The 27,945-nt window shown below is 34.8% G+C and overlaps 1 protein-coding gene across 6 annotated transcripts in view; it reads right to left on the bottom strand.

Moving 5' to 3' along the window:
• Positions 1 to 264: 264 nt before the first annotated feature.
• Positions 265 to 27,945, bottom strand: part of RCOR3 (REST corepressor 3) — a gene marked incomplete at its 5' end in the record, with an annotated part of 49,202 nt that continues 21,521 nt past the window's right edge. For 3 of the 6 annotated variants that reach the window (XM_081219246.1, XM_081219247.1, XM_081219250.1), the window contains 5 exons: positions 265 to 2,847; positions 3,307 to 3,548; positions 12,064 to 12,121; positions 20,064 to 20,141; positions 25,114 to 25,332. In XM_081219246.1, coding sequence (XP_081075372.1) covers positions 2,503 to 2,847; positions 3,307 to 3,548; positions 12,064 to 12,121; positions 20,064 to 20,141; positions 25,114 to 25,332 — 942 coding nt within the window. In that variant the 3' untranslated portion in view covers positions 265 to 2,502. Of the gene's footprint in view, positions 2,848 to 3,306; positions 3,549 to 3,780; positions 3,914 to 12,063; positions 12,122 to 20,063; positions 20,142 to 25,113; positions 25,333 to 27,945 lie in introns of those variants that run through there. The other 3 variants (XM_081219248.1, XM_081219249.1, XR_014013996.1) reach the window with 2 other exon arrangements.

Below are 27,945 nucleotides of genomic sequence, written 5' to 3'. Positions count from 1 at the left end.
ATTAAATCATATAGAAAAATAATTTTTATTAATATCACCAGATGTATCAACAGCGTGATTTATTTTTAGTTACGTAATGAAAAAAAATACTTGGGTGTAGATTTTTTTTTTTAACTGATAAACTTGAAATTAATGAAATGGTCATTAAAAGATTTTCAGGTTTTTGCTTTTTTTTTATATAAAAATCAGTATTTAGAATTTCACAGTGAAGAGGTCTTAAATTTCTCATACAACATGAAATTATATAAAAATAGAAGACATACACATCTTTAACTCTTTAATCCTTTGATTAAGCAGCAAGCATATCACTCTTCCAGGCCAAACACTGCTTAAACAAAAAAGAAAAATAATGACGTGCAAAATATTTACAAAATATGCAAAGCACACAATAAAGACATCTCACTATATACATGTGTCATATTACTAATGAAGCTAAGATTTTTCTACTGTGTGCTCTAGTGTACGTAAATCAAATTACAGCACATCCCTCAGATACAGCACCTTTGCCCATGGTTGGGATAGAATGGATTTTAAATGAATCACAATATACTTAACAGCTGGACAGATGCTGGTGCTGACCAACTTGACTCACATATCCCACACACTGTATACTGAAGGTCTACTGACAAGAGACAAGACAATAGAAGCTGTATAGTATGCACATATGCAAGACGATCTAAATACTTTTAAAAATGCTTTAGATATTTTCCTTTTATATAACTGTCCCCATGGCTATTAAAGTAAAAATAAGTATAAATTCTTGAATATTAGGAATTTTAAATCATAAGGTGATCCAATGAGAGAGAAAGAACACATCCTGGAAAAAGTTTTAGATTATGCCAGAACTTAAGGTCCTTATGGAAAGAAGTGGTCTAAACTTCAAAATTAAAACTAATCAATGGATTTAAGTCAATAGCTCCTTAACATTTTAGAGCCAAAGGTAGGGACTACCCAATATTTGGGGAATATACGACATCTCGAAATATAAACTAGGGCCTTTGATGTTGACCATTTCGTGAAACAGTTCTAAATGTGAGAATGTGAATGTGCAAACATTTAGCTTAAGTTCCACTAGTATAGCAATCTAAGAGATCTGTCCCTTTGCACAGGTCATGATTCCAATATGAAATCATTGTATCAAAAATATTAGTAATACATTGTTGAAATACTATCACTTGTAAAATATTCTTTGTAGGTGCTTAATGATTATGTGTTGAACTAAGAAGACTTGAAATTTTTTGTTTCTTTATAAAAGGGGTCTCAGCATTTTAAATTAACAGCACAATTGTGACAATATACTGATACATCTTTGGATAACACAGAACAAATTCTTATATTTATTTTATGAAATAATGTTGATGATTTAACCCTAAACCAAACCCAGAAGTACAGGTCAGCTGCAAGGAATACACAAATGCATCCAAATAGTACAATAGAGTTTATCAAGAAAACATACTTTATATTAAATACAGACCATATTAATAAGTCTGACGGCAATTTAAAGTTCAGAACCTAAACACAAAAAGGGTACTGTAAATAAATGCTTCCATAACCACTATCTCCACATAACTGACAAAATATAATTCTCTTCTAAAGTCCCCAATGTAGGCAACTACTAGTTAAAAGCAGATAGCATTTAGAAAGATTAAAAAAAAAATCAAAATTAACTCCATTTTCAAGGAACTTAAAGACACTGTACTTTAACAGATTAAACCCTCATTTATATGTAAAATTATTATTCCGATCCTCTTACTACTGCAAGATGGCGAGTCAATGACCTTTAAGCAAGGACTTTGCACTAGGACCCTAAACTGTGTGTTAAAGAGTTAGCAGGTTCAGTACATTCTTTGTGGGTTCATATAATTGCTTTGCAATTGATTAAATTGCTTTCTTTTAAAGGAATATATTTAAATTCCTTTAGAAAAAAAAGCAAGAGTTTTTGAAAAAAGGGATATGCAGCTATAATTTCTTAAATATGCATTAAATGAACATATGCCAAAATCTGAAATGCAGGCTATCTATTCTTGCACTCCTAACATAGGAAAATGTTAAAAATTAAATTAAAGAAAAAAGAGAAGAAGTTGAACATCCTTAACTTATGAAACTTAAGGAGTTTTCACAATTCCTAAGTCAATATTCCTGTACTAAGAGCCTTGACTATGAAGAGGCAGGAATATAAAGATTCTCAATAAAATAAATACAGTAAAAACAAAACAAAAACCCTCGGTATACAGAATACTTAATCTCTTTTCCTTTAATGAGATTATGTCACTGAATGTATACTCTAGAAAGGAGGCTAACTATAGGCTTTCTGTTGTATAACATTTCAGTTGCGTGAACTAAAAAATTTCTTAGGCATCTACTTATGCTAGCCCACTGCCACAGAACTAGTTCGCAGCCTCAGTGTCTAGGAAGGATTATTCTTTCTTCTTTTGCATCAGTCAGGTGAGCACTGGTATAATGATGGGGTGAAAAGTTACTGCAGCTCTGTCCAATTTAATCTTAGTGCAGTGAGGACTGTGAATCTGTCTGAATTCCAATAAGTGATGGTGGCTGCTGACCACCAACTGTGGACAACACTGGTCTTGGGTTTAGACGGGGTGGCATAGAATTAGCAGGGCGAATGAGAGGTGGTGGAGGCTGATTTAAAGTTGGCCGGGGCTGGATGAACCGAGCCTGCTGCTGGAGTGGAGGAGGCTGCCGGTGAAGAGCAGGGGCAGCAGGCAGTGTTGGACGAAGAAGTGGTGGAGGCTGGTTCAGAGTGGCAATGGGGGCTGTTGGTGTTGGAGTGGATGATGGGGCAGGAGGTGATGGACCCAGAGTCCGAGGAGCCTGTGGGGTCTGTGCCTAGAGGTGAAGAAACAAAAATACACGTATGAGATGACAGTTCCTAATGAATTTAATACAATATAGTTTGGGCTGTCACAGGAAAAACAAAACAAAACAAAAACATAACACCAGTGTTTTTTGGAAGCACAAGCTTCTTTTATTTTAAACAAAACAAAACAAAAAACCAAAAACTGAAAAAGCAACGAAGCTACCAAACAGGCATCTTTATTAGTAAACAGCTTAACACTGGAAATAAAAATAAGACTATGAAAGAACAATACACTCTCCATTCTTCTAGGATCAGAACTTAGCATGTCATTATGACTTAAGAGTCACGAGAGATGCACCACTGAGTAAGTGTATTGTCAACCTTTCATGCTCATTTAGCTAGTCCTCTGACAAATTAACCTTATAGAACACCACACAAAATGGTGATTCCTCGACTCATATTAGCTCAAATTCCATACACAAACACACCTCCTCTTCTTCATCAGTGCTCTTCCCTGATGGCACATTAGAAGCACTTTTTGTCTCCTCCCCTAAAGTAGAAGCATCACCATTAGAAGCCTGGGTTCCTTGTTCTGCTTCCCACTCCTGCAATACCTCCTCTAAGTTAAACCGACGCCTGTAGTTTACAAAGAAGTTCTTCACTTGGCCAACAGTCTTGTTGCCAATTACATCTGCAATAGCTTGAAAATCTTTACCATATTTGCGGACACCTGGAAGGCAAAGTAAATAATACACCTGTGAAGGATCAATAAGGAGAGCTGTGTGTACTATACATCATGCACACACACAAGATACCAGCAATGAAAATCCTTTCTGATAAACTCTGTGCATTTCTCAATTCTGAGATAGAGGCTAAGATATCAGGGTCACAGATGAAAACTATCAATTACGTCATTTCATCGAGCCAGCCACTTGCCTTCAACTGAACAATCAGAAACTTACCATTTTTTACATACTCAGTTATTTTCTCCAATCCTCTCTTGAACTCTCAAATACAGTCCATTTATTGTAAAGCATTGAATTCTTTGTTCCATCCTCAATTCCACATTCATTTATTTCCCTAGTAGCCAGTCACCTAAATTTGAGCAACACCGTTTGTAAACAAAACTGGATGGGAACGAACCATCTCTTTTATCCCCTCAATGGACTGAGTGAGTAGTCTTAGGGTTCCCCCATTAAGAAAAGCATTGTAATTTTGGTCTTAACACTAACTTCAACATAATCACTTGCCTACCTTACCAGGTACCAATGAAGAGAAATGAGATAAGAATTTAAATACAAAAAGCAGGAGAATCATCACAATCTGATGGACCAAAAAAAGGGGAAACTATTTTTCAGAGTTTGTGGGATTTTAACTCATCTAACAGTTCTAAGGACTGTATATGAAGGACTCCTAGATATGCTCTGTAGCCTAAAGAATTAGGGTATAATAGTGACTACTTGTAGATACTTGTGCTTATCATCACTACCTTAAATTTAAGAAGGATTGTACATTCAGTTATTAAAAAACCTAACTTCCATAAAATTATGGAAATTTTACTAAATGAAGGATAATATTTGATTTATGAACTTGAGATAGTCAATTATGCTACAGACTTTAAAGTGAGTTTATATACTCAGATGGACAATAATTTGCTCTTAAGGGAATTCTAAAAGATATTCACTGACTCATTCTAGAAAGAGATGCACTTAGCTCAAAATATAAAAGCTGTCAAAATTTTTATTTTACAATTTGATAACTGCTTTTTAAAATACCAGAAAACAGTAACTCATTAATTAGAGATGAGAAAGGAGAAAAAAAATATTGATGTCTATGGTATTAAAGTCTGTAGTTTAACCTAAGCAGCCAGAAATACAGGAATTTAGATAAACTTAACATGTATACAATCACACATAAGAAAATAATATAAGGACATATTAATACCCCAGCAGAAATGCTAGACATATTCTTACTGATAGCTATTTGGGTGATACACCTATTACCTAAAGCACCAGCATGATATAACTCCTGCTCTTAAATTCTGTGCTTATTTTTTATTGAAAACTTGGGAGTAAGTATCTCTTGCTACATTCAACTTGCTAGGCTTGACTCTATGGGGAGTTCCTTTCTCTTAGAGCATTTTGGGTAGGAGACCTGACGTTATTAAGCTATAACCATATCCCATTGTTAATACAGAGTTTTGGGTTTATAAACTATGCTCATTTGCTCTATTCTCAAAGGGAAAGACATATGCATGACAACAAAGTAATAATGATACTTAAACATTGCTTATAATATTTTATTTTATATTCATTTACAATATAAATGAATTTATATTCTCTTAAATCCATGAGCTGATTTCCAGTTTGAACTTCATAACTGAGTATAAATTCTAATGGTGACTAGGTTCCACCAAGGGTTTATCTGGCAATAAGAACCCAAGGTCATTTCATATGAAGAATTACTGCTGCATACTCAAGTACTTCTCTACTACTTGTACTTTGGAAAACAGCAACTCAACCTGAGATGACTGCACTGAAAAACAAATACTAATTGGAAACCACACACAGTATTCTACCAGTGTACTAATTTTCATAAGGGATATTTAATTTACATTCTAGAAATGTCCAATGCTACTGAATACGTGAGTTTAGAAATGAAAACCTTAAATAAATCTAGGATTAGATCTGCTATATTCTTAGCAAGAAGTCACATTAAGAGTAACTCTTGACTTCAAGTCTGACAATATTACAACCCTCCGAACACCCATTTGTTTAGCAAAATATACTCTAAAACCTACCACTACGCTGTCCCCAAGTCTAACTCCACTATATAAATGTCCCCTCTTCTTCTGACTCTTTTTTTTTTTTTTTTTGGTCTTCCACTTTATTTTCTCTTGCTCAATAGACTTCGCCTTGTCACTAATATTGTTGCATTTCCAGAATTGCATGCCCCCAAACCAAAACTACTTCCTATAGGAACTTTAGTTTACCCAGACACTTTGGATTTTCTTCAGGTCACCTAGGTTCTGAGTCACCTAGGTAAGTTTATCATTAACTTGTGTATGCTAGTCTCGTATCAACTACTTTGCAAAGTCTTAAGGCTCAGACCACACTGTAGACTTCTGTAGTCTAGCTAAGGATCTCAATCATGTCCTAAGAATAAGTGGGTCCAGATATTAATGTCTTTAACCTGCAGGATGGCTGGGCCGGGTGTGGAAGAGCTAGAGCTCCTTGGCAGTCTCCTCTGGACAAACAACAGCCTCATGTATCTGCCTCAGTGTGTTATGAAAATTTTCATAATTTTCTCTGTGTGCCATGATGTGAAAAAGGTTGGAAAGTACTACCCTATGGAATACAAAGTACCACCAGCATTACTACAACGCAGAGTACAGAGGAAGTGCTCAGGAAATACGACTGATTTTTCTTCTCCATAGGGCTTCATTCTATTATTCTTCCCAAGCTACAGGAGTCACATATGGCTTTCACTTTATCACTTTCACATTCCCAGTGACGTTGCACATTTTGGCTAGAAGGTGGAATTCTTAAGCTCTGTACTATGGCTGATAACTAGTCAAACTCTAGTGAAACACCAAGTGAAGACTTAATGGGACTGACTTCTTCTGATGAATCCCCAGCTAGGCTTCTGGAGGTCAGCCTAGCAAGGCAGCGGTGCTGAGCAACCATCTTTAACAACCTATGATATCAGAGCTACTTTGTTACAACTTGTACCTGGGGAAAGGGTGGTCCATTCTTTTTCCACAGTTTATAAAAAATGAGGTCCATCATATCTCATATTATATCCCTCATAAGAATTGGTGCTAGAATGACTTAGGAAGTTCTTACTACAAAACTTGAAATTTCTCCTTCATTTTCATCATTAAATACTGCAGGTATGAGAATTTTGCTATGCTTTAAAAAATGTTCACCTTGATAAAAATTCTAGGCACAAAAAACACATAAAATGGGAATGCTAATATTAATGACCTTGAAAACCCAAATCTGTATTCTAATGAAGGATCAACTTCTCATGGATTTCTTCAATAAACAGATTTTTATGGTCTGAATTATATCCCATATCATAGGCTGAATCAATAAAGTAATACTGTAAGACAATAAGATAGCACAACTATTCCTAATTAGTAATTCTATTTCCTTATGTGAAATACTATCTCTATCACTTTTGATTGACAATTCACTAAAGGTATCAAAAAGTAAACAAGTTAAAGCATCTAATCACTCATTATCTCATTATGAAATAACAAATAAATGTAGAATACTTTTTAAATCTCTCTAAAACAAAACAAAACAAAAAAAAATTAAATCTCTCTCACTCCTCCTGAAGATATAAAAGGCTTAGGTCCTATCTGAACCACTGTTTTAAATTAAATTTGTGACCTTTAGGGCAAGAGGTCAGTTTTCAAAGGTGAGTGGGAAAAAACTTGAGAGAACCCCGGAAGAGGGAAATTAAATATTTCCCAGGGAGAGGAAAAAATTGTTTTCAGTAAAATTTCTAAATTTCATTTCAAAGTTACAGTGAAACAACATGGCTTCTACACTGGCAGATGAAACCGTATAATCTTTATAATATATACTTTTAAAGTTTTGTTTGGGAATTAAGATAAAAATATAACTCATTAGGATATTGTGTTATCATTATTTTATTTTCCAACCAGTGTTCTATATTACCCAACCAAAAAACAATTCGTATTTTTAGAGCTTCGGGTAGTAAAATAGTAAGTTCAGGAGCATTTGTAATATGGTGTTTCCCAACTCTGGACATGGTATTTAGACGTTTTTTTACTCTGACAGAAAGGATATCATAAATCTGCTTTTGGTACATTTAAAAAGCTATTTTTAAAATCTTATTTTGGACTCCAAAAAAAAACCAAAGCCAACATTACCGTGACAAGCTACTTCTAGATATAGGTAATGAAAATTTGGGGGATACTTTTTTCCTGCTTCTTGCACAAATGCCTTAAGGTGAGCAGGTACTTAGTATAATTGGGAAATATTAATTTTTCAAAAATCTATTTTTGAAGTAAGAACACAGTGACATCTAGAAACTCCAAGGATATGGTTCTTTCCTATCAGTAAGAGGTTAATTTTAAACTCAAACCATTCAGGAACATGCATTTCTTTTCACCTCCTGTAAATCTTGTCAAGAATTCCTAGTAAAGAAGGTAAAAAAGATATCAACAGCAGTAGGACAGTGATTGGTGCATCTGGGCAGTGGCTAAAAGTCAAAGTCATATATTCTCTTTCCAGTGTCTAGCCTTTCTCTTCTGAAGCTTCCCAGTCTTCTTGCTACAAGTTAAATTCCATCCTAAAAATGCTGGGAATTTTGAATCATTAATTATCTGAAGCAAGTGCATCAGAGGGTTGACAGTTATACTTTTGGGCCTCCATTCTGGTGATATCAGTTATAACAGAAGAAACTCTCTAATGCAAACAGATAACATTTAGATGAAAAAGTATGAATCTATCTCCACCTCCTTTTGATCATTCATGTACTGAGGATCATGTAAGGATCGTTACAATCCTTATGCCTTAATCAATAGCCAAATCTCTCCCCCCCCCCACTTTAGGGACCATTCTAGCTTTTTTTAAAGTAGGAGGTAAAATTAGAAAGAAGACAGTTTCTAGACTTGCAACTTCATTGCTCCTAAAAAGGAATGAATGTATAAACTATAGGGAGAGAAGATAAAATTTAACTGTAAGCATAACTCACTTGAACACAGTTCTGTCATTTCCTGTTTTATATGAGAAGGCAAGTAATATAAAAAAAAACCTAAAAATTAAAGCTGATGCCTTGATAAAATTAGAAAATTTTTTTGTTGTTTATCCTAATATAGCACAAATATTGTAGTTGGGAAGTATATTTTTTGTTTGTTTTTGTTTTGTAGTTTTTTACCACTAATGACTATGAAATGAATACATTTAAGAGGAGACATAAAATTAAAATGTCAAACATTGTATACCATGCTTCTGCTCCTATACACTTTAAAGAGCAGATGTTTTGCACTATCATTTAAATGTATTGTTACTTTTTGAAAACAGGTAATAATTGTTCCATTTAATATGAAAAAAATACACCTAGAATCTAATTCTTTTCTTTATTCTTGCTTAATAGGGAATGTTTATCATATGAATATCAAGACTGATTTTAGGATAATTTCTAAAAGCACCATAGATTAGAAAAAAATATTTATATATATGACATAAGCTACAAACAGGGGTATTTCACCATTAACACAAATATGTGAAGACTATAACTGGTCTTACTGTTAACTAATTTGTTATAATAGAAAATTTAGATACTCAAAGCTGAAACAGATTACAGAAATTGTATAAATACCATTCTTGGTAAGTATTTTAAGAGGATTAAATTAAAGCAGCATTTATAATATCCCACTTGGGGACTCTCGAAGAATGCTACTGAAGTTATAACATAGTTAGAACTAAAATCAACATAATAAAGTGATAGATTACACAAGTAAAAGCAGACATTCCTATCTGGTCTGAGCATGATTTTCCCCCCCTTCCAAATAAGGGAGAAAGAAGTGGAAATGGCTTATTTATTTATTTAAATATTTGTTGTTAAAATAATATTTATTTACAATTTAAATGGCTAGTACTTAGTTAACAACAATATGAGCAGACGGAAGTGGGAAATATATATTTAAGCCCTAGGAAATGATCTTAATATACTTATTTGGTTTTCAGAATTACAACAAAAAGTTTATTTAATAGTAGAGTTATAAATCTCACTAGTGACACTAGAGTCAACATTTCTCTCTCTAGGTCACTGTAATGGTCAACTACGAGCAAGATAAAATAAAGCATTTAACAAATGAATGTCAAATCAGAATCTATATGTAAAATGTCTTGAATAGAAAGTTCTATATAAATTAAAACATGTTAATATCAAAACATAAATGATTTGAAACTGAAGTGGCCAGAAGAATAATATCATATAAAGGCTTATCATAAATAAAGATTAAAAAGAAGAAGAAAAAACCAAAAACAATTACCTGCTAAGATAAGTACTTCTGGATTACACATGTTAAAATAAAAAGTGCAATTATGTACCTTAACCACACTGAGACTCAGGTACAGATGACATTACTATACGATTATACTGTTTATAAGACACACTTTTGAGTATTATATAAATACATGGGCACATGAAGCAAAGATGGTACTTTTTAATTCTCCCTAAAATAACTATTTTGGACACAAATAGCTTAGCTTTGTTTTATTTTATATAACAAAAACAAAAACAAAAAAAAACCCCAAAACGAAACCAAAAAAACCTAAAAGCTCAAAGTGAAAATAAAAATTTCCCCCACAGAGTCAAAATAAATATTTAAATAAAAACGAAGATATTAACATACTAAGAGAGTGCTTTCAAAATCCTAAGAACATGAATCTTTCCATACAAATTGCTCCATTAGTATAATTTATTTAAGGATTACTTTTTAAACGTGCATAAAAATATGACACTGAATGTCCCTCAGGAGAAAGGAAATGTTTGATTATTTCTATAAATACTCCATTCTTGTAATATTTATAAGTTGAAATAATGTCCACATATATAGCTCAACTCCATATGTAAATCTTTCCATTGTCCTTCTCTTGAATGCAGCTTTTCATAATATCCAACCCAGCCATAAGATTCAAGGGATCCTACCACTTAAAGGAGTACTGTAGAACAATATCAAATCCTGATTCTGTACATATAGAGAAAGATTAACCCAGACTTCCTAGCCGATTCTCTTAAAAAAACCATTTCACTGGGATAATTTCTTTTATGAAGAGTACAGGATTAGTATACTAACCTTTAAGCAATGAGATACTGGAAGACGGGGTTAAATTCTATAGGCTACTCTGATGAAGGGAAACTGGCTTTACATCAGTGAAACCAATGCCTACTCAGATAACTATGTTAGAGCCATAAGACATAATTCTAAATAAATATGAGACAGCCATTGAAAATACTAATTTTTAATCAAAAATTTAAATTGTCAGTTTTTAGTTTTAAAACAGCTATTATTGAACATTATAAACTAATTAAACTTTGTTCTGACTCACTCAGAAACTTAATTCTACAATTACAGATGTGCTCAATGCACATCCAGCACACTGCCTCCATCGAATCAAGTATTTCTATTTATGAAATGACTGCATACCAAAGGGAAGGCTGACATTATCCTGTTGGCACCCTCCTGTGACATTTTCAAATCACACTGGGTGAGTAATTCTTACTCTAATTCAAACTGCAGAGTCATCTATTAATCAATCTTTAACTACATTATTCTCATAGCCGAATGATACTTGCACAACATTTTTGAGTTAAATATTTTCTCTATGTTTGAATACTTGGAACTATTTTTAAAGATATATGTTTCACTGGGGCCCAACTCTCTTAAGCTATCAGTACTCAATACAGAGGGCTCAGCCAGGAAGAAACAAATTGTAAACCAAACTTAAATCACACAATCAGTCCTGCAGATAGTTCATCTTGAAAGGGAAAAAAATCTACAACACTGAATTAAAACATACAATATGCCCTTCTTTAAGTAATTCAAATACAAGAAAATCCAAGTTTATAGTGCTTCCAATTTGCCCATGGGTATTCATATTACAAAAAGTTTTCTGCCATACAATTCAACAAAGCATTCTTATAAATAGTGCATTTAAAATTGTATGTGTATATACATATATCTTAAGTCTCTCTTTTGTATAAATAGATATATTTAAAGTCAGGTTTTGAAGCATTCAGTGGCATATCTCTTAAGTAAGTTATGGTACACTGAAAGTAAAGCATATCATTAATAGTTTTAGTACCTGACATTTATCAAATACAGAGTAATCAGGGAAACCAGAAACATAAATTAGTTTATGCTTTAAATAATGAGTTATTGACTGATACAGTAAGAATGAACCCAACTGCAGGAATACTGAAGCAGAGGCATGGAGAGACCATGACTTGTTCAAGCTTGTCATCACCATCATTTATTTAGTGCTGAGAATGCATTACATGCTGTTCAGGACCCAAAATGCACACAGGTTCAGTATGTCACATCCACAAGTACAAAACAGAATTCATGGTCACCAGGACTTTGTGGTGAACACAGACCCTTTTCTTGATCCATTTCTAAAGGAAGGGAAGAACTATGGTAGTCACCTTTCATGACAAGTTAAATAATTATTAGCAACAGTAACTGCTTATCTTTAATATACCTTGCACTGCTAGAAGCTGCTCCTCTGTGGTCCAACGGGCATTAATTTTCTGATTTGACTACAAAATTAAAGAGAAGTTTCCTAATGAGGATATGAAGACAGACATTTTTCCAAAGTGCTTATTTTTTTAAAACTTTTCACCAAATCACAGACAAGAGATTACTAAAACTCTGATTTATGAGGATTTCATTTTTATAAGAATTAAAAAATATATTCTGAATTACCTTTTACCAACACAAAAAGATAATGAAAGGGAAATGTACCATTTTGGGAGAATGAACAACATTTGCACTTATACTCTAGGCAGAGATATCAAAACTGAGAAAATCTATTAATCGCCCATTTTCCAACTACAATGTTCCTATCATACGTTGCAGATGTTAATTTTAGCCTACTTTTAAACATTTAAGAGACTTTGTTTTCTTCAGAGAAGGATCTGTGACTCTCTCTAAAATTTCTTCTCTTCATATTTAGATTAAACCTATCCTTACTCCATCAAAAACAGTGTTGCATAAATTACCATAAAACTGTAGATCAGGCCTATGCCCTAAAATACTTCTTTAAATTTCTAAAGCAGAGTGACCCACTATAAGAATAAATTTTCCCCCCAAGACCTCCTACATTCTTTCCAGTATTTTTGTTTAACAAATTTCTACGTTTAAGATTTTTACTATGGCAGCATTACAATATCAATTAAACACCTAACCAAATTTCACTAGTGTATACCCACTGCTGAGTAATCAAGAACCTTCAGCAGTAGATGGAGGGACAGAAATAAGTATACCAGCCTACAGAGGTTTGCAGTAGAAACTGCCCAGATAAAGTGGCCAATGTAATACACGCACATGCTGGGCAAAACAGTAACAAAGGCTTCCTCTGAGAAGGGGTGTTTAGGTCTTATCTCACTTGTAGTCTTAGCAATAAGAGTTTCCACAGTACACAGCAGTTCTGGGTAACACCAACTTTCTCACCATGAGTGAAGAGGTATAAGCAAGCATTTGGAAGAAAGAATGAAACAAAAATTCAAAAAAAAATTAGGAGAGAAGAAAGAAAAAAGTAAAAAAAAAACACCTATAGTAAAGGAGGAAAAAACCTAAAACACAAAGCACTGAATTCCAGATGATGAGATTATAAAGGGATAGCAAGGCAGGCCAGGCAAAGCCTGGATAAGCCTCCAGATTAGGATACTGGTGATAAGGTAAAGGAATAACAGTAAACAGGCAAAGAGAAAGAGGGGAAATAGGACATACAGAAGCAGTAATAAGGGTGAACCAAGGCTAAAAAAGTGAAAAGAAAAAGGAGATGTCAGAGGAAAAACTAGCAATTAATCCCCCAAGAGGAGTAACAAGAATGAAGTAGGAGCTAATATTTGAGTTAATACCCAGGCAATCTGATGCTACCGTGGCTGTGACAGGTAGACAGAAGAGGCCCTTGGTACCCAAGGATAATTGGTACTGGAACCTATTTAAAACAGGTCCAAATATTTCAGAGTAAATGGTTAAAAAATAAAGGGTTGATTGTAACTCGATCTGAAATATGAAACTAAAACTTAGGCAAATTAGTTCATTAAAAAATAGTCACTGATTCCACTTACATGCTTTAATTTTATTTTTTGGCATACCTCTTCTGACTATACAATGGTATAACATTCTCTAGCTTTGCAATTTACAACATGAGCATAGCATATAGGCCATTTTTGTTTTGAAGACTTCAACAAATTTCTCTTAATTCTTCGTAACCCCTCTTAATTCTTTGTTACTCAAATTATTCTTTTTTAAAGTGCTTGTCTCAGTCACCATCCTCTTTTTTTCCATTGTTAATTCTGCTAGGTACCTGTTTGTCAACAATTTTGCAAGCGATTAAACTCATTCTCATGTACTTTCATAGACTTCATGAAGTTTCACATCTTTTGCAAGGCTTACAATTTCATTTTGTATTTGCATTGTATTAGCAAGAGAGTAACAGAGAAGGATGTTGCTGTGATGGATGGGAAGGATAACAGCTAGAGCTAATTCGGGAGAATTGGTGAGTAGAGCCTAATTTTATAGGTGCTCAATTCATTAGTGAATATTTTCTTATTTGGCAACTTTTGCTTCTCCATGTATCCCTTAGATTAATGAACATTTGGATACTGAGGATCTCTTGTAATACTACATTGCAAGTTGTTCTTAGGATTAAAGTTAGGATATATGTAGAACATCTAGCACAGTGCCTTAGCAGCAGAAATTGATCAATCGATGTTTGTTAAACCTGAAAGGCATAAACTGGAGGAAAAGGTGTCATTAGTGAAAAGGGAACAAAAGGTGAAAGAGAAATAACAAGCACAATGAAGACTTATTTTCAGTTTACAAGCATATCAGGAGATGGGATGAAGATGAATAACTATTATTAAAATTAAAAAGTACAGAGTATACTGGGGATTCAAAGATGGGAGGGAAAAGTCAAAATGATTAGAATAGGGAAAAAGGAAAGTTGAAGGGACTGGAGTCTGAGATGGGTTTAAGAATAGGAGAAGTTTCTGAAAGGCAAAAATGAGGAGAAGGCATACCATGACAGGGAACAAGAGGATTTTTGCCAGGAAGAAGTGATAAATAAGCCTGGAAGGTTGGTGATACTTAATTAAACCAAAATACGGTAAGGACCACTTTTGGAAGTGCCATAAAAACCAAGGTTGATGAGTTCATACTAGGTTTAATAAGCAATTGTGCTGGGCGGGGGGTGGGGGTGGGGGGTAAGGAGCAAGGGGAGAAGGGTAGGATTATGAGCAGAATAAGACTTTAAGCCTACAAAGCTGGGAGAAGGGTGATGCTGTTAAGGATTTAGGATTTGGGAGATGTGGGAAGGCAAGGCTAAGATGAGGAATTTAACTTGGGATACACTGAAAAAAGGTATTAGACAGGAGGCTAAAACAGATTCATCTATTCAAACACTTTTTTTTAAGTGTCTGGAAAATGTTTATGAGGGAAAACAATGGAGTCATCTTACTAAAACCAGCCTGTGAATTTTTTTAAGTTTTTTTTTTTCCTCCCAAAATTACTCTTGAAATGTTCTTACAAAGGTAGCCACGGAGATAGGGACAGTCTCTCAAAAAGTCCACATAGCCAATTATTCCTCCAGCATTGGAATGGGCCACTAGTTTCTCAGTTAAATCCCAGATGAAGCCTGTGGCTCGAATTTAGGATAGTACTGAATGAAAAATATAAATACTTATTTAAATACTAGAATATTGTTCAGTTCAAGGAAATGCTCAGGAGGCATATGGAAGCTAAAACTGACTAAAGGAATGGTGGATTTACAGTTTCCAGCTCATAACTGCTCACTCTGGGGTATACACTCAATAAATGGAGTTTAGGCAGAATTGCCAGTACTACTGCATTTGCTATTACTAAACATACTCTCTCTTTTTTATTTGGCTGATAGCTATGGTTGAATTTATGTCATTTAAATGTATGATATGATATGACTTTAATATAGCAAAGTGATGAGACTGTATATTTCCAAACAGAAGAGAAATACATTCTGAGGATAAAAATTTGGAGAATGTCTTTATTTATGTAGAGAAAGAAAAATTATGGCTGAGAAGGGAAAATAATAGTTATAAAAGAGAACATAACCTCTCAAAAGTTAGAGGAAGAAGGAGGTCACCACTCTGTGAAGGGCTCAGAAAAAGGCAAGGGAAATGAGTTAGAGCTGTGGAATTTGGTCATTAGCACCAATATTAATCTTTAAGAAGATACTTCAGTGGAAAAATGCAGAGGGGGAGTTGAAACTGTATGGAATTTAAAAGTCTATGTGTTACAGAATGTAAACTGGAAGAAAGGGAACACTATAGTAGAAAGAGAATCAACATTTAAAAATACATAGGATTCCTTTAAGTAACTGATTTTTATATTTTAGACCCAAGAAACTTTGGTAGAGATTTGTTTAACTTAAGGAAAGGAGAACTAGACTATATCTAGGAATCTAAAACTGTGTGGTAGTTATGGTGAGCTATGAGGTACCACTGAGAATATTCTTTTGCAGCAAACCCCAGTCCGAAACACTGTTGTTTTAAAAATAATAAAATATTAATATAAAACAATCCAGTATATAATAGTAATGATAATAATGTAAAAGGCCCCAAAGAGCCTTCTAGAACAATCTATGACATCCTTAGTGAATTCAGCATCTTTACTACGTCCTTCCCCTGCTAAACTGTCTTCACATCTTTCCCATTTTTGTCAGTAGTAGATTCATACTACCTCTGACTTGGAAGAGTTAGAAAAGGTCACTGCTACTCAATGTTGAAAATTCCATCCAACATCCATAATGAAAGGATGTCACACACCTATGCATGAAAATACCCACAGACTGGGAAATTTCTGGCTTCAAAAAGCACTCCTTTTTCAGTTTCTTCCTTCCTAGATTCATTAATCTCCTTGCCCCCGACTTACCTCCTCCCACAACAAATCAAAGCATGACCAAACATACCACTGCTCCCTACAATACTCTCACATACTTTCCAGGAGATACAGTAACCTCTACTTTGTAATGTTCTCTAGATTTATCACTTGCTGTCCATTCCTACAACTAATACCTGACACTACCCAGTACCTGTTTACCACTTACTTTATCACTCACATACTTGGTATTTTAGCAGCTCTAAAGTTTCTAATGTATCCTGTAAAACACTGCCAGGATACCTTTCCCAAAATAAAAATTTTGCATTACATCCTTCCTAAATTGAAGAAGCTATGGGGCCTTTCCATTTGACTTAATTTAGAAGGCAAACTTCTCTTCCTAGCTTTCACAAAGACTTTGTTTTCACAGTGGTCTTGCCCATTGACCTCTATCACAAACAAGTAAGTCCCTGTTAAACTCAACCTTATTAACATCTCTCATACACCCTGTGCATTCATCCTCTGCAACCAAGTTTGCCTCCCCAAGTAGACAATATGCTTCTTGAGAAAACATTGTTTTATACTTCCACTGAATTCTCAATAGTAATTAGCACAATAATGAGCACGTAAGAAGTGCTCAGGGAATATCCAGTGCTTTTATTTTTCCCCACTGTATTTATATTTTGAATGTACTGCTCAACACTAAACCATTGTTCACGTTATTCCCTCCACCTGCCCTTTTTGTATGTGCAAAACTCCTACTTATCCTTCAAACTTCAGCTGAAACTTCCCCCTCTAGGAAGTCCTCCTTGATTACCCTAGCTGGAATGAATAATAGCCACTTGTTTTCGTAAGATCTTTATTTATAAATCTATAACTTTAATCAGTTTGTCTTATAATATCTAGCCTATAAATTCTTCTTTTAAGAAGTAGATGGAAAAAATCTATCCTTCCTCCTTTTTAGGTCTCGCTTCTTCCCCCAACACACACTGCCTAATGTAGTGCCTTACATGAAACAGGTGATCATAAATACTTAGGGAAGGAAATGGACTTTCTTCACCAATATTTTCCCTAAATGAGTGAAAATAACAAATACAACCAAATGAATAAGTAAAGCATCTTAGTAACTGTTTACTTCCAGTTGAGTTACATAATTTAGTAGCCTATTGTTTAAAAGGTTAATAAAATTCTTTTATTAGGTATTAGGGAGAAATTTTTTAGGTTAGGTACCAGCTAACCTAAAGGTAAGGGGATAGATTACATGATTTTTCAAGCTCTTTACTATGACTGTTAATCTAGTGTTTTGAAATATATCTATTCAGGTTGCTCCCCCCTGTAAAGCAATAGGAACAATATGATAAATATAAATATATCCTGGGCATTTTCTAGATGATAAAACATATATACATTTTTCAAGTCGTGTGAGTTCAAAATCAACCTTAAAGTAATATACAAACTTCAGTGTATGGATTGTAGTGTGTTAAGATTTTGATTGTTTCATTTTGATCATTATTTTTACAATAAACCAAGAGATGTAATAAATGATAACTTCTAAACCAGTAACTGCATTTATTTATTTTTTAAATTTTTTTAAAATTTTTTTTTATGTGGACCATTTGTAAAGTCTTTATTGAATTTGTTACAATATTGCTTCTGTTTTATGTTTTTTGGCCACGAGGCATGTGGGATTTTAGTGCCCCAACCAGGGATCGAACCTGCACCCCTTGCACTGGAAGGTGAAGTCTTAACCACTGGACCGCCAGGGAAGTCCCCCAATAACTGCATTTAAACGTGAGAATCTAATATACACTTTTACTATTATATGCAAACTTCCAAAAGTAAGAGGCAGCATGGCATTAATCTAGGACAGCATGGCATTAAACTGGACTCTAAGCATCTGAAATATAGCCAGAGTTTCACTATTTACTAGATGTGTGATCTTGATCAAGTCAGTTAATCTCTCTGAGGCCCAACTTCCTCATGTGAAATAACAGCATTTACTTCATCTACTTCTTTGGACTTATGTGATTATCAAAAGAAGCAGCATATAGGAAAGTTATAAATGCTATTGTACTTTCACATCTTACTTTATATAATGTTAATGAATGAGACTATTCTGCAATTTTCTGGAAAATTTGAGATTAGAATTTTATTTCCTTGAAAATTTGGTAGACTTTTTCTGTAAAGTTGTCTTGGCCTGCTGTTTCCTTATGAGAAAAAATGTTAATTGTTCCTTCAATTATTTAATGGTTATAAATTATTCACTTTTCTTTCTTTTTAAGACACTTCTTTTTAAGACACACATATTTTCCTAGGAATTTCTAAGTTTTGTTTAAATTTTCAAACTTATTGGCATAAAGTTCTTCAAGATATTCCCATAATGTTTTCAATATCTGCTATATTTTTAAATTTAATTTTTAAATTATAAACTCATAGGCATTTTAAGTTTTTTGCTTTTATGCATTTTATAATGCATAATTAAATAATAAATTAATTCCAATACAAAATTTAATTTTTTGTCGCAATAATATAACATAAAATAAAGCAGTATTCTTTGTATTACACTATCTTTATTTAAATATCACTAGAATATTTGTCAGTTTACCTGGGGGTTTGGAATGAGATGTTAGTCTACGTATATCTCATTCTTTTCCATTGCCTGACCTTCTTGAAAGAGACTATTCAAAACAAACAAAAACAACTTCCTTCATAATGATTCTTCCTTTCTGAAAGATTCTAATGAGTAAGACGGCATATGAAGTACTACTCTTCTGCCTCCCCCCATACCCTCATACATATTTCCTTTGTAGATATTTCAGTCAACCTGTGATTTGGGGGAAAAAAACATCCCTTAAGACCAAGTAGGATTATTTGATTATTACATACATAGAAAAGCAAGTCCAGGATATGAAGCATAACACAGGAGTCTTAAAAAAGAGAGAGAAAAGAGAAAAGACTTTATAATAGAAGCTTCTGTAAAAATATTTGATTGGATTTTATGAGCATTTAAGTACATCCTTAGTCATCACAAATATAAAAAACATACTAAATTTTAGCTGAAGTACAAGACTTGAGAAAATGGCCAATCTACATCTTGTTTTTGGATTTCATATTTTCCAGGATATGAGTACAAGAATGTAAGTCCACCTACTAAAATCCTAATTGGAAACATGAGCCAAAATCCAAATACACAAAATTAAAGTAAAATTTTGTTAAAACTGTTAAAATGAGCTCCTTTTCTTGTGATCTTTTCTTCCTGTTACCAATTTACACAGGTAGGTAAGGGCTTTGAACAAACACTGCTCTAGACCTAAAAACGCCCTGGCTTGTTCATTAATGACCTTCTAGTTTCACATGCACTGGGCCTACTAGAATCGCTATTTTCCCTAATTACTTTGCTTGATAGGGAGTGCTAAGGACAGGAACGAAATGATTTAATGTAAATCATTAGTCAAGTCTCAAGAGAGTTAACTATCTAAATGGCAAAATAGAGACATAATAAATTATCCATATTATAAACCCTTCAAGTATTAACACGTAACCAAAATAGTAGTTGAACACTGGATAACTCAAAGAACAAGGTTTCACTGTACTTAGCACATGTACTCTTCAATAACATACCTCAGGAGGTTTGAATTCTTCAATTCCACCTTCCATTTTCTGTTTAAGTGCACTGTTTACTTGCTTAGCATTCTGAACCTTCAACAAAATAACCCAAAATATGAATCAGATCATCTACTTAGGTGAATTTTTGAGAATTCAATAAGTGAAAAGGATATATATCAACACCCTCTTAAATTGAAGTTCATGAGGATAGGACACTTATCACACTTAGGGTGTGATACAACACTCATTCAAGTAATATACACATCAACTATATACATATCTAACAGACTCATAAATGATAGTGTTTGAATATCTGTAACAATGTCTCTTATAATCCAAGACAACTGGTATATATAGGGATTAAATTCCACCAATATTTCTCATTACCATAATGCTTTGATCAAATAACAATTATTCTAATAAGAATAATAATGATGACAGTGGATAATATTTATTAGCTGTTTATTATGTTAAGCATCATTGTCGGTGCATCATATGTAATAAATCACTTAATTCTCATAACTACTCTGTGAAGTAAGTACAATCAGTTCTGTTATAACCTGACATATGCATTCTCAAAAGCCACTGTACTAGGCAAAACCGCACAATAAAAACCACAGGGCTTATGGGGAAAAGGAGCTTGGGACACAACACTCAAAAACTTCATCAGTGACACGTAAGACAGACACCTAATAAAAATGATAGCATAGTTTTTATATATTCTAAATAGTAAAGAAATTCACAAGTGTTACAATAAAGATGATACTTTACCTTAAAAGGTTGCTTACGTAAGTGGGTGTCAAAATAACTGCAATTTGTGAGTCATTGGGAAGTGGTAGAAGAAGGGTTATTTGAAAACAGATAAAAAGTTTTAACACCAGATGTGGATGTGGATGGCACATAACACACAGTGAATTGAGGTAGGTGGTATACATCTGAAGTGTGTGGGCATGTACTCAGCAAGATGTAGTTTTTCCCTAACAAAAATCACATGTAAGCAAATGCAAAAGTCACATTACGTTCAAACTGTTCCCTAGTATATCAACTGTATTGGAAAAAAATTCATGTTTTCAAAACAAGCATTATAGCAGAACTGACTCTATTTCTATTGTAACAATTTAATGATGAGGAAGGTAAGGTACAGAGAAATTAAGAAAATCCCAAGGCTAAAGAAATAGGAGGTAGAACCTGATTTTGAACCATGCCAAGTTTTAAACTACTACTCCACCAGCAATTTTGTTAATCTCTACCTAGAATATTAAGGGTTAGGATTTTTTGTTTGTTCATTTGTTTATTTTTTTTCTATTTTTGTTTTTCCAGTATGGACAATCTGATATTTATAAAGTGATGTGCAAAATTTTTTTTCACCTGAGATCTTAAAAACAAAGCTAAAATGTATAAATCTATGTTGGTTCAAATGCAGTTAATTGATCAGCCATGTTAGATAGATATAAAGAGATAAAATGTGAAGTCTCAGTTTTTAGGGATTTCATAGATTAGTGGGGAGACAAATAAATATAAAAGTATGATAAGTGCTAAAACACCTAACGTAGTCTTGGAGAGAGAAAGAAGAGAGTAAGTGTGTTTGCATGTGTTAGCAGGTGTGGATCATGGGGAAGATTAGGGAAAGTTTTCCAGAGGAGATGACACCTAAATTGAGTTTTAATGGATTAATAACAATGAAGCAGGTAGACAAGATTGTGGGGAAGGAATGTCTTCCAGGCAGAATAGCATTAGAAAGACACGACAGCCCTAAAGCATCGGCAAGCAGTTAGGCTGGGGCCAGACCAAAGAATTTGAATCTTGCCTAAAGATTGAAGGAAACCTTAAGCAAGGGAGCAACATAACCATATTTCACTTTTATAACAATAATTCCAGTAGTAATCTGGAGAATAGAATGGGGTGAAGAAGATAGAAGTTAATGTAACATCCGAATGAGAAACGTTGAGGACTTCGATTTAAACAGTAGAAATGAAGGGGTGGCGGTGGCTGTGGTGCACAGAGATGGATTAAGGAATAACCTGGAAACAAAATTAAGACGTCTTTGTAAACAACTGATTGTGGAGAATTAGGGAGGGGGAGGAATCAAGGATAACTCTTTGGTCACTGGTTTGAGTAACTGAGTGTATGTGGTGCTATTCGTCCAAACAGGGAATGCAAAAAGAGGAACAGATACCTAGTGGGCACAGAAGAATTCAGTCTGGACACGGCTTATGAGATGTGTCTGGGATATAAAAGTGGTAGAATTTGCAAATCCAAGAGTGCAAATCTTTACTATGTTACACATCAAACGAATATCCAAGAAAGGAACTTAAGCTTTAAAAAAGTTCCTTTGTAAAAATCAATAGGACTTCCCTGGTGGCGCAGTGGTTGAGAATCCGCCTGCCAATGCAGGGGACACGGGTTCGAGCCCTGGTCCGGGAAGATCCCACATGCTGCGGTGCAACTAAGCCCGTGTGCCACAACTACTGAGCCTGTGCTCTAGAGCCCATGAGCCACAACTACTGAGCCCACACACCGCATCTACTGAAGCCCGCATGCTCTAGGGCCCGTGCTCCATAACAAGAGAAGCCACTGCAGTGAGAAGCCCACGCACCGCAACGAAGAGTAGTCCCTGCTCGCCACAACTAGAGAAAGTCTGCATGCAGCAACGAAGACCCAACACAGCCAAAAATAATAAATTAAAGAAATAAATTAATTTAAAAAACCAATAAAAAATAGTCTTAAGTGAGGTAGTAGTGAAGTAGTAGTGTTGAGGATTAAGTATGATTACAGGTGACTGAGTACATTTTATTCCTTCGTTACTTAAAAAAATTCTGCGCACTTTAAAAATATCACAGGCAAAGTGTTACAGAAGTTCTCTAAAGAGAAGGAGTGCTGTGGGTTCGAAGATGGAAGTCTTGCACACAAGTATGGTTCGACTAAAGGCAAAGCATTCAATCAAATATATACTATATATATACTTGAGAGTCCAGGGTCATATAGGTCAAAACAAAGGAATTCTAAGAAGGAAGAAGTGGTTGTCAGAAGAGATAAGAACCAAGAAGAGGGCATTAGACCTGGCAACTTGTTCATAAACAATCTTAGGATAGCTTTTTCAGTGGCAGAATTGGGAAGGGATGTAGGGCAGAAATTAGATTGGGAAGCCTCTGAGAATAAGTGGTAAGAAAGCAGAGTAAGCTAATGTGATAGATATTTATTCAGGAAGTTTGCTGGAGAGAAGAGAAATATAAAAGCAGTGTGGGTGCGTAACCAGGGTCAAGGGATAGAGAAATCTGAATGTTTGGTATAGAGAAAAACTATCTTGGTCCATACTACCCTGTTGCAAGGTTCTTACATTATATGTGACGTGGTATAATATTAACTCTAAGGATGCACATTGTAATATCTAAGCAAGGATGACACTGTAAGCTAAGAATGCATATTATAATCCCTAGAGCAACTGCTGAAAAAAAAATACAAAGAGATAAAGCTGAAAAAACGTAAATATGACCATGTTATACCTCTTTTAAATCCTTCAGTGGTTTCCTAACTCATGATGAATTTTAAATTTCTTAACATGACCTTCCTATAAATTCCTGTCTAGCTCTGCTGTAACCTGCTAAAGGCAAGTAGAAATTAATGAAGAGCTTTAAGATGAGTCATCTGGATTATACCAGAATTTTAAAAGGATAACACTGATAACAATGTGTAACATAGAGCTGAAGAGAGATGGACAGCAAAGAGAATCAACAAGACAGGGATTGTCAGATAAGAGGTGATAAGGGCCTGAACAAGGGTAGTAGGGATGAGATTAAAAATAAGGGGATTGGGCTTCCCTGGTGGCTCAGTGGTTGAGAGTCCGCCTGCCGATGCAGGGGATGCCGGTTCATGCCCTGGTCCTGCCCCGGTCCGGGAAGATCCCACATGCCGCGGAGCGGCTGGGCCCGTGAGCCATGGCCGCTGAGCCTTCGTGTCCGGAGCCTGTGCTCCGCAACGGGAGAGGCAACAACAGTGAGAGGCCCGCATATCACAAAAAAAAAAAAAAAAAAAAAAGGGGATTGATTTAAAGGAAACTTCAGAGATGAAACTCACATAACTTACCACTTATGTTTGTGTGTGTTGGGGGAGTGATAAAGGCAAGGGATGAGTCAAAGATGATTCAGATGTTTCAACAGACAAGGAACACAGAAAGAAATCTGATGAGATGTCTAGCTCATAGCTGGAGATGTAGCTATAGAGCTTGGGAGAAAAGCCACAGCTTGAGAAGTAGACTCAGAAGTCACTGGCAAATAGTGTAAGGCTGGTTAATTTAGAGTAAGAAAGTACAGACTTAGAAGAGTACCTAAAACAACAAGAGAAACAAACAAATAAATAAATAAAGGAAAACATGACTGAGAAAGACCGGAGACCTAATAACAACCATTAATTGTGTACATATTATGTGCAAGGCAGCAATGTTTTAAGCACTTACCATATACTATCTTGTTTGATTCCTCCCAAGCAAAAATATTATTATCCTCATTTTGAGATGGGAAAACTGAAGTTGAGAGAAGTTAAACAAGCTCCTCTATGGTTGCGCAGGAAGTAGACAGTGTAGCTAGGGTTAGAACTTAGGATCACTGACTCTAAAACCTAACTTAACCACTACCTGATTATGATAATGATACTTTTAAATAATACTGCTGCTACTACTACTTGTGATAATGATAATAATGAAGAGGGCAGCCATTATTCACTGAGCATTCAAAATGTGCCAAACACTGCTGAACAATCTACATGTATTATCTCAAATAATTCCCAACAACCTGTGAGAGAAGTATGATTATTATGCCCAATTTTATAAATAAAAAATGGAAGCTTATAGAGACTTTATTATTTCCCAACATCACAAAGCTAACAGGTAGCAATGCTGGGATTCAAATCTAGAAAGACAGAGGCATCTTATAACTTGGAAACAAGGTAAATAAAAAAACAAAACTTATGTAAATGGGTGGCTGAGAAAATCTGCAAAAAAAACTTGTTTACTGAGATAAAAGTATATAAGCAAAATAGAATCATCAAAAATATGATTTTTATAAAATACCTGACGTTTTAAAGAGATCAACTCCATGTCCAGTTGCCTCAGGATGGTGTTGGCTGCATTGGGGCTACAGGAAACAGCTACCACGTCTTCCTGGGTTAAATACATGCCCTTAGGTGGACGGCACTTAGAACGCTGAGAATGATGGCGGTGTTGTAAACTTTGATATTCTCTCCTCCCAAGTCCAATCTTGCTAGTTTGGACAGGTTGGTCAGTATTACCCTGGAAGAATAAAGACAGAATAATAGGTCATTTGGTTTTTACAAATGTATAAACTGAAAACAGTCTATTACTAGTAGAAGTATCTGTTACACTAAGTACACCTACAAAATACTTCTAATCAATTATATTACATACGAGTCCAAATTCACACACACACAACAACTTATCAATTAGGAGGAAATAAGCATATAACATAACGTATCTTTGATTAATCCACTCAATAAAATGTTTGGTTTCTATGCCCAGAGGACTATGAACAAATGAAAAGAAATAAGGTGGACTCTAAACTATTTCTGTTTGCTTCAAGATTTCAAGATGGGATATATTTTCCCTCAGCAATAAAGGGGAGGGGGAAGCTATAACTTATTAAGTGCAAAGTTTTAAAGAAAGTAATAAAAGGGGCAAATTAGGAATCATGACAAGTGGCAAATTAGACAACTGGTAAAAAAGAGATAACATTTCATTCTCACTTTAGAGTTGTTGAAAGAGAACTATGCCTTCTAAAAATTAAAAAGGGCACAGGATTATTTTAATCCTAACAACATTTCTAAACTCCAAGTCTATTTATCTGTGAATAAAATAAAGTTCAAATTTGCATTTTGGAAGAGGTTAGAAAAGTTCTAACAATGATCACCATGAACTCTTAGGAGGATTTCATTATTACTTGCAATATTCTTAAAGTGTGATGTAAAAATACAATGTTATTCTGTGCTTCTCAGACAGGAATCCATTAGAAACTTATGTCCATTAGGCTGAAGGCTATTTCACTGAATAGACTTAATAATCCAATTCTTTAGAAAAAGAAACTCCAAGAAAAGTCACAAAATAGTTGTATAGTGAAGTATAATCCACTTTGTTACTTAAAATTCAACTCAAAGCAACACATGACAGATTTGATGTTCAGGGAAACGCCTCCCAGTATAGCACTTCTAAAATTGCTAGACCAAGTATTTTTTTAAAAAATAAATTTATTTATTTTTGGCTGCATTGGGTTATCGTTGTGTGAGGGCTTTCTCTAGTTGTGGTGAACGGGGGCTACTCTTTGTTGCAGTGCATGGGCTTCTCATTGTGGTGGCTTCTCTTGTTATGGAACACGGGCTCTAGGCACGAGGGCTTCAGTAGTTGTGGTGCACGGGCTCAGTACTTATGGCTCATGGGCTCTAGAGCACAGGCTCAGCCGTTGTGGCCTATGGGCTTAGTTGCTCCGTGGCATGTGGGATCTTCCTGGACCAGGGCTCGAACCCATGTCCCCTGCATTGGCAGGTGGATATTTAACCACTGTGTCACCAGGGAAGTCTCTAGATCAAATATATATTTAAAATCTTTTAAATTCATTTCTGAGCTGGCAGAGAGCTGAGGAAATCCCTCAGAGACCAGAAATGATGAGAAAGCAGGAAAACAGAGGGATAAGCAAGGAGGCAGGAGCTGACATTTGCCTAGGCTTCAATGGACAACAGGTGCAGGGCACAGGAGTTAAAGCCAGAACTCTGGAAGGGGACTCTATCATTGTGCAAAGTAGGAAAAGTGCCCCTGCCCTGCAGAGGGAGAAGATGATTAAAGAAAGTCATGCCTACTTCATCTTTGGCCGAAAGGAAAGGAAAGAAACCAAAAAGTCTTCCCTAAGAATCCCTAACCACAGGCCTATATTCAGGCAGGTTTGGGGACTAAATTTACAGGAACTGTCTGGCCTGAAAAACCCCAAATCGAAAATTTACTTTGAAGTGTCTCAGGTTGGTAGGGCCTTCAGACAGTTAGCAGAAGTAAAGGCAAACTATCCTCAGAAGAATGCACTGTAAAACCAGGTCTCAAAAACTTTCAACAAATATGTTCCAAGGAAAATGAGCTCACAACCACAAACTGCCAAACAAGCCTCATGAGTGAAACACAGCAGAAAGCAAACAATAGAATTATATCCGCAAAGATGACAAATATTACAATTACTAGGTAAAGATAATACAAAGATGTGTCATATGTGTATAAAGAAATAAAAGAACTGAAAATATGGAATATTCTTATAAGAAATGAGTCTATCAAAACTGACCAACCAAATAGAACATCTAGAAATAAAAACTATTATAAATAAGATTAGAAACTCAATGGATGGGTTACTTAGCCGATCAGACAGAGCTCAAAAGAAAATTAGTGACTTCAAATGTACATATGAGAAAAATGCCCGAAACATAGTACAGAAGTATGGAAAGACAAAAGGATGGAAAATATGAGTGGTTAAGAGACATGTGAAAAGTCCATTACATTTCTAAAAAGAATTCCCAAAAGAAAGAATAGAGAGAATGAGGGAGAATCTATATTCAAAGAGACAACAAATGAGAATTTTACAGAACTTAAGACAGGATTCAGAAAGTACAAATGAATCCGAAGCAAGTTTAAAAAAAGAAATCCATAACCAGATACATTAAAATGAAACTACAGAACACTAAAGACAAAGAAGAGATCATAAAAGCAGACAAAGAGAAAAGCTAAATTACCTCCAAAGGAATGGTAACTAGCCTGACAGCAGACTTCTCTAAAGCAATGACAGAAATCAGAAAGCAGTAGAATAATATCTTCAAATAATATCCGTCAACCTAGAAGTCTAACCCCAGCAAAACTAAG

This window comes from Mesoplodon bidens (assembly GCF_964165515.1).
Source record: "Mesoplodon bidens genome assembly, chromosome: 2".
In the NCBI taxonomy this organism is placed as follows: domain Eukaryota; kingdom Metazoa; phylum Chordata; class Mammalia; order Artiodactyla; family Ziphiidae; genus Mesoplodon; species Mesoplodon bidens.
The sequence above is the reverse complement of the archived record's forward strand: the minus strand, read 5'-3'. Positions and strand labels throughout refer to the sequence as shown.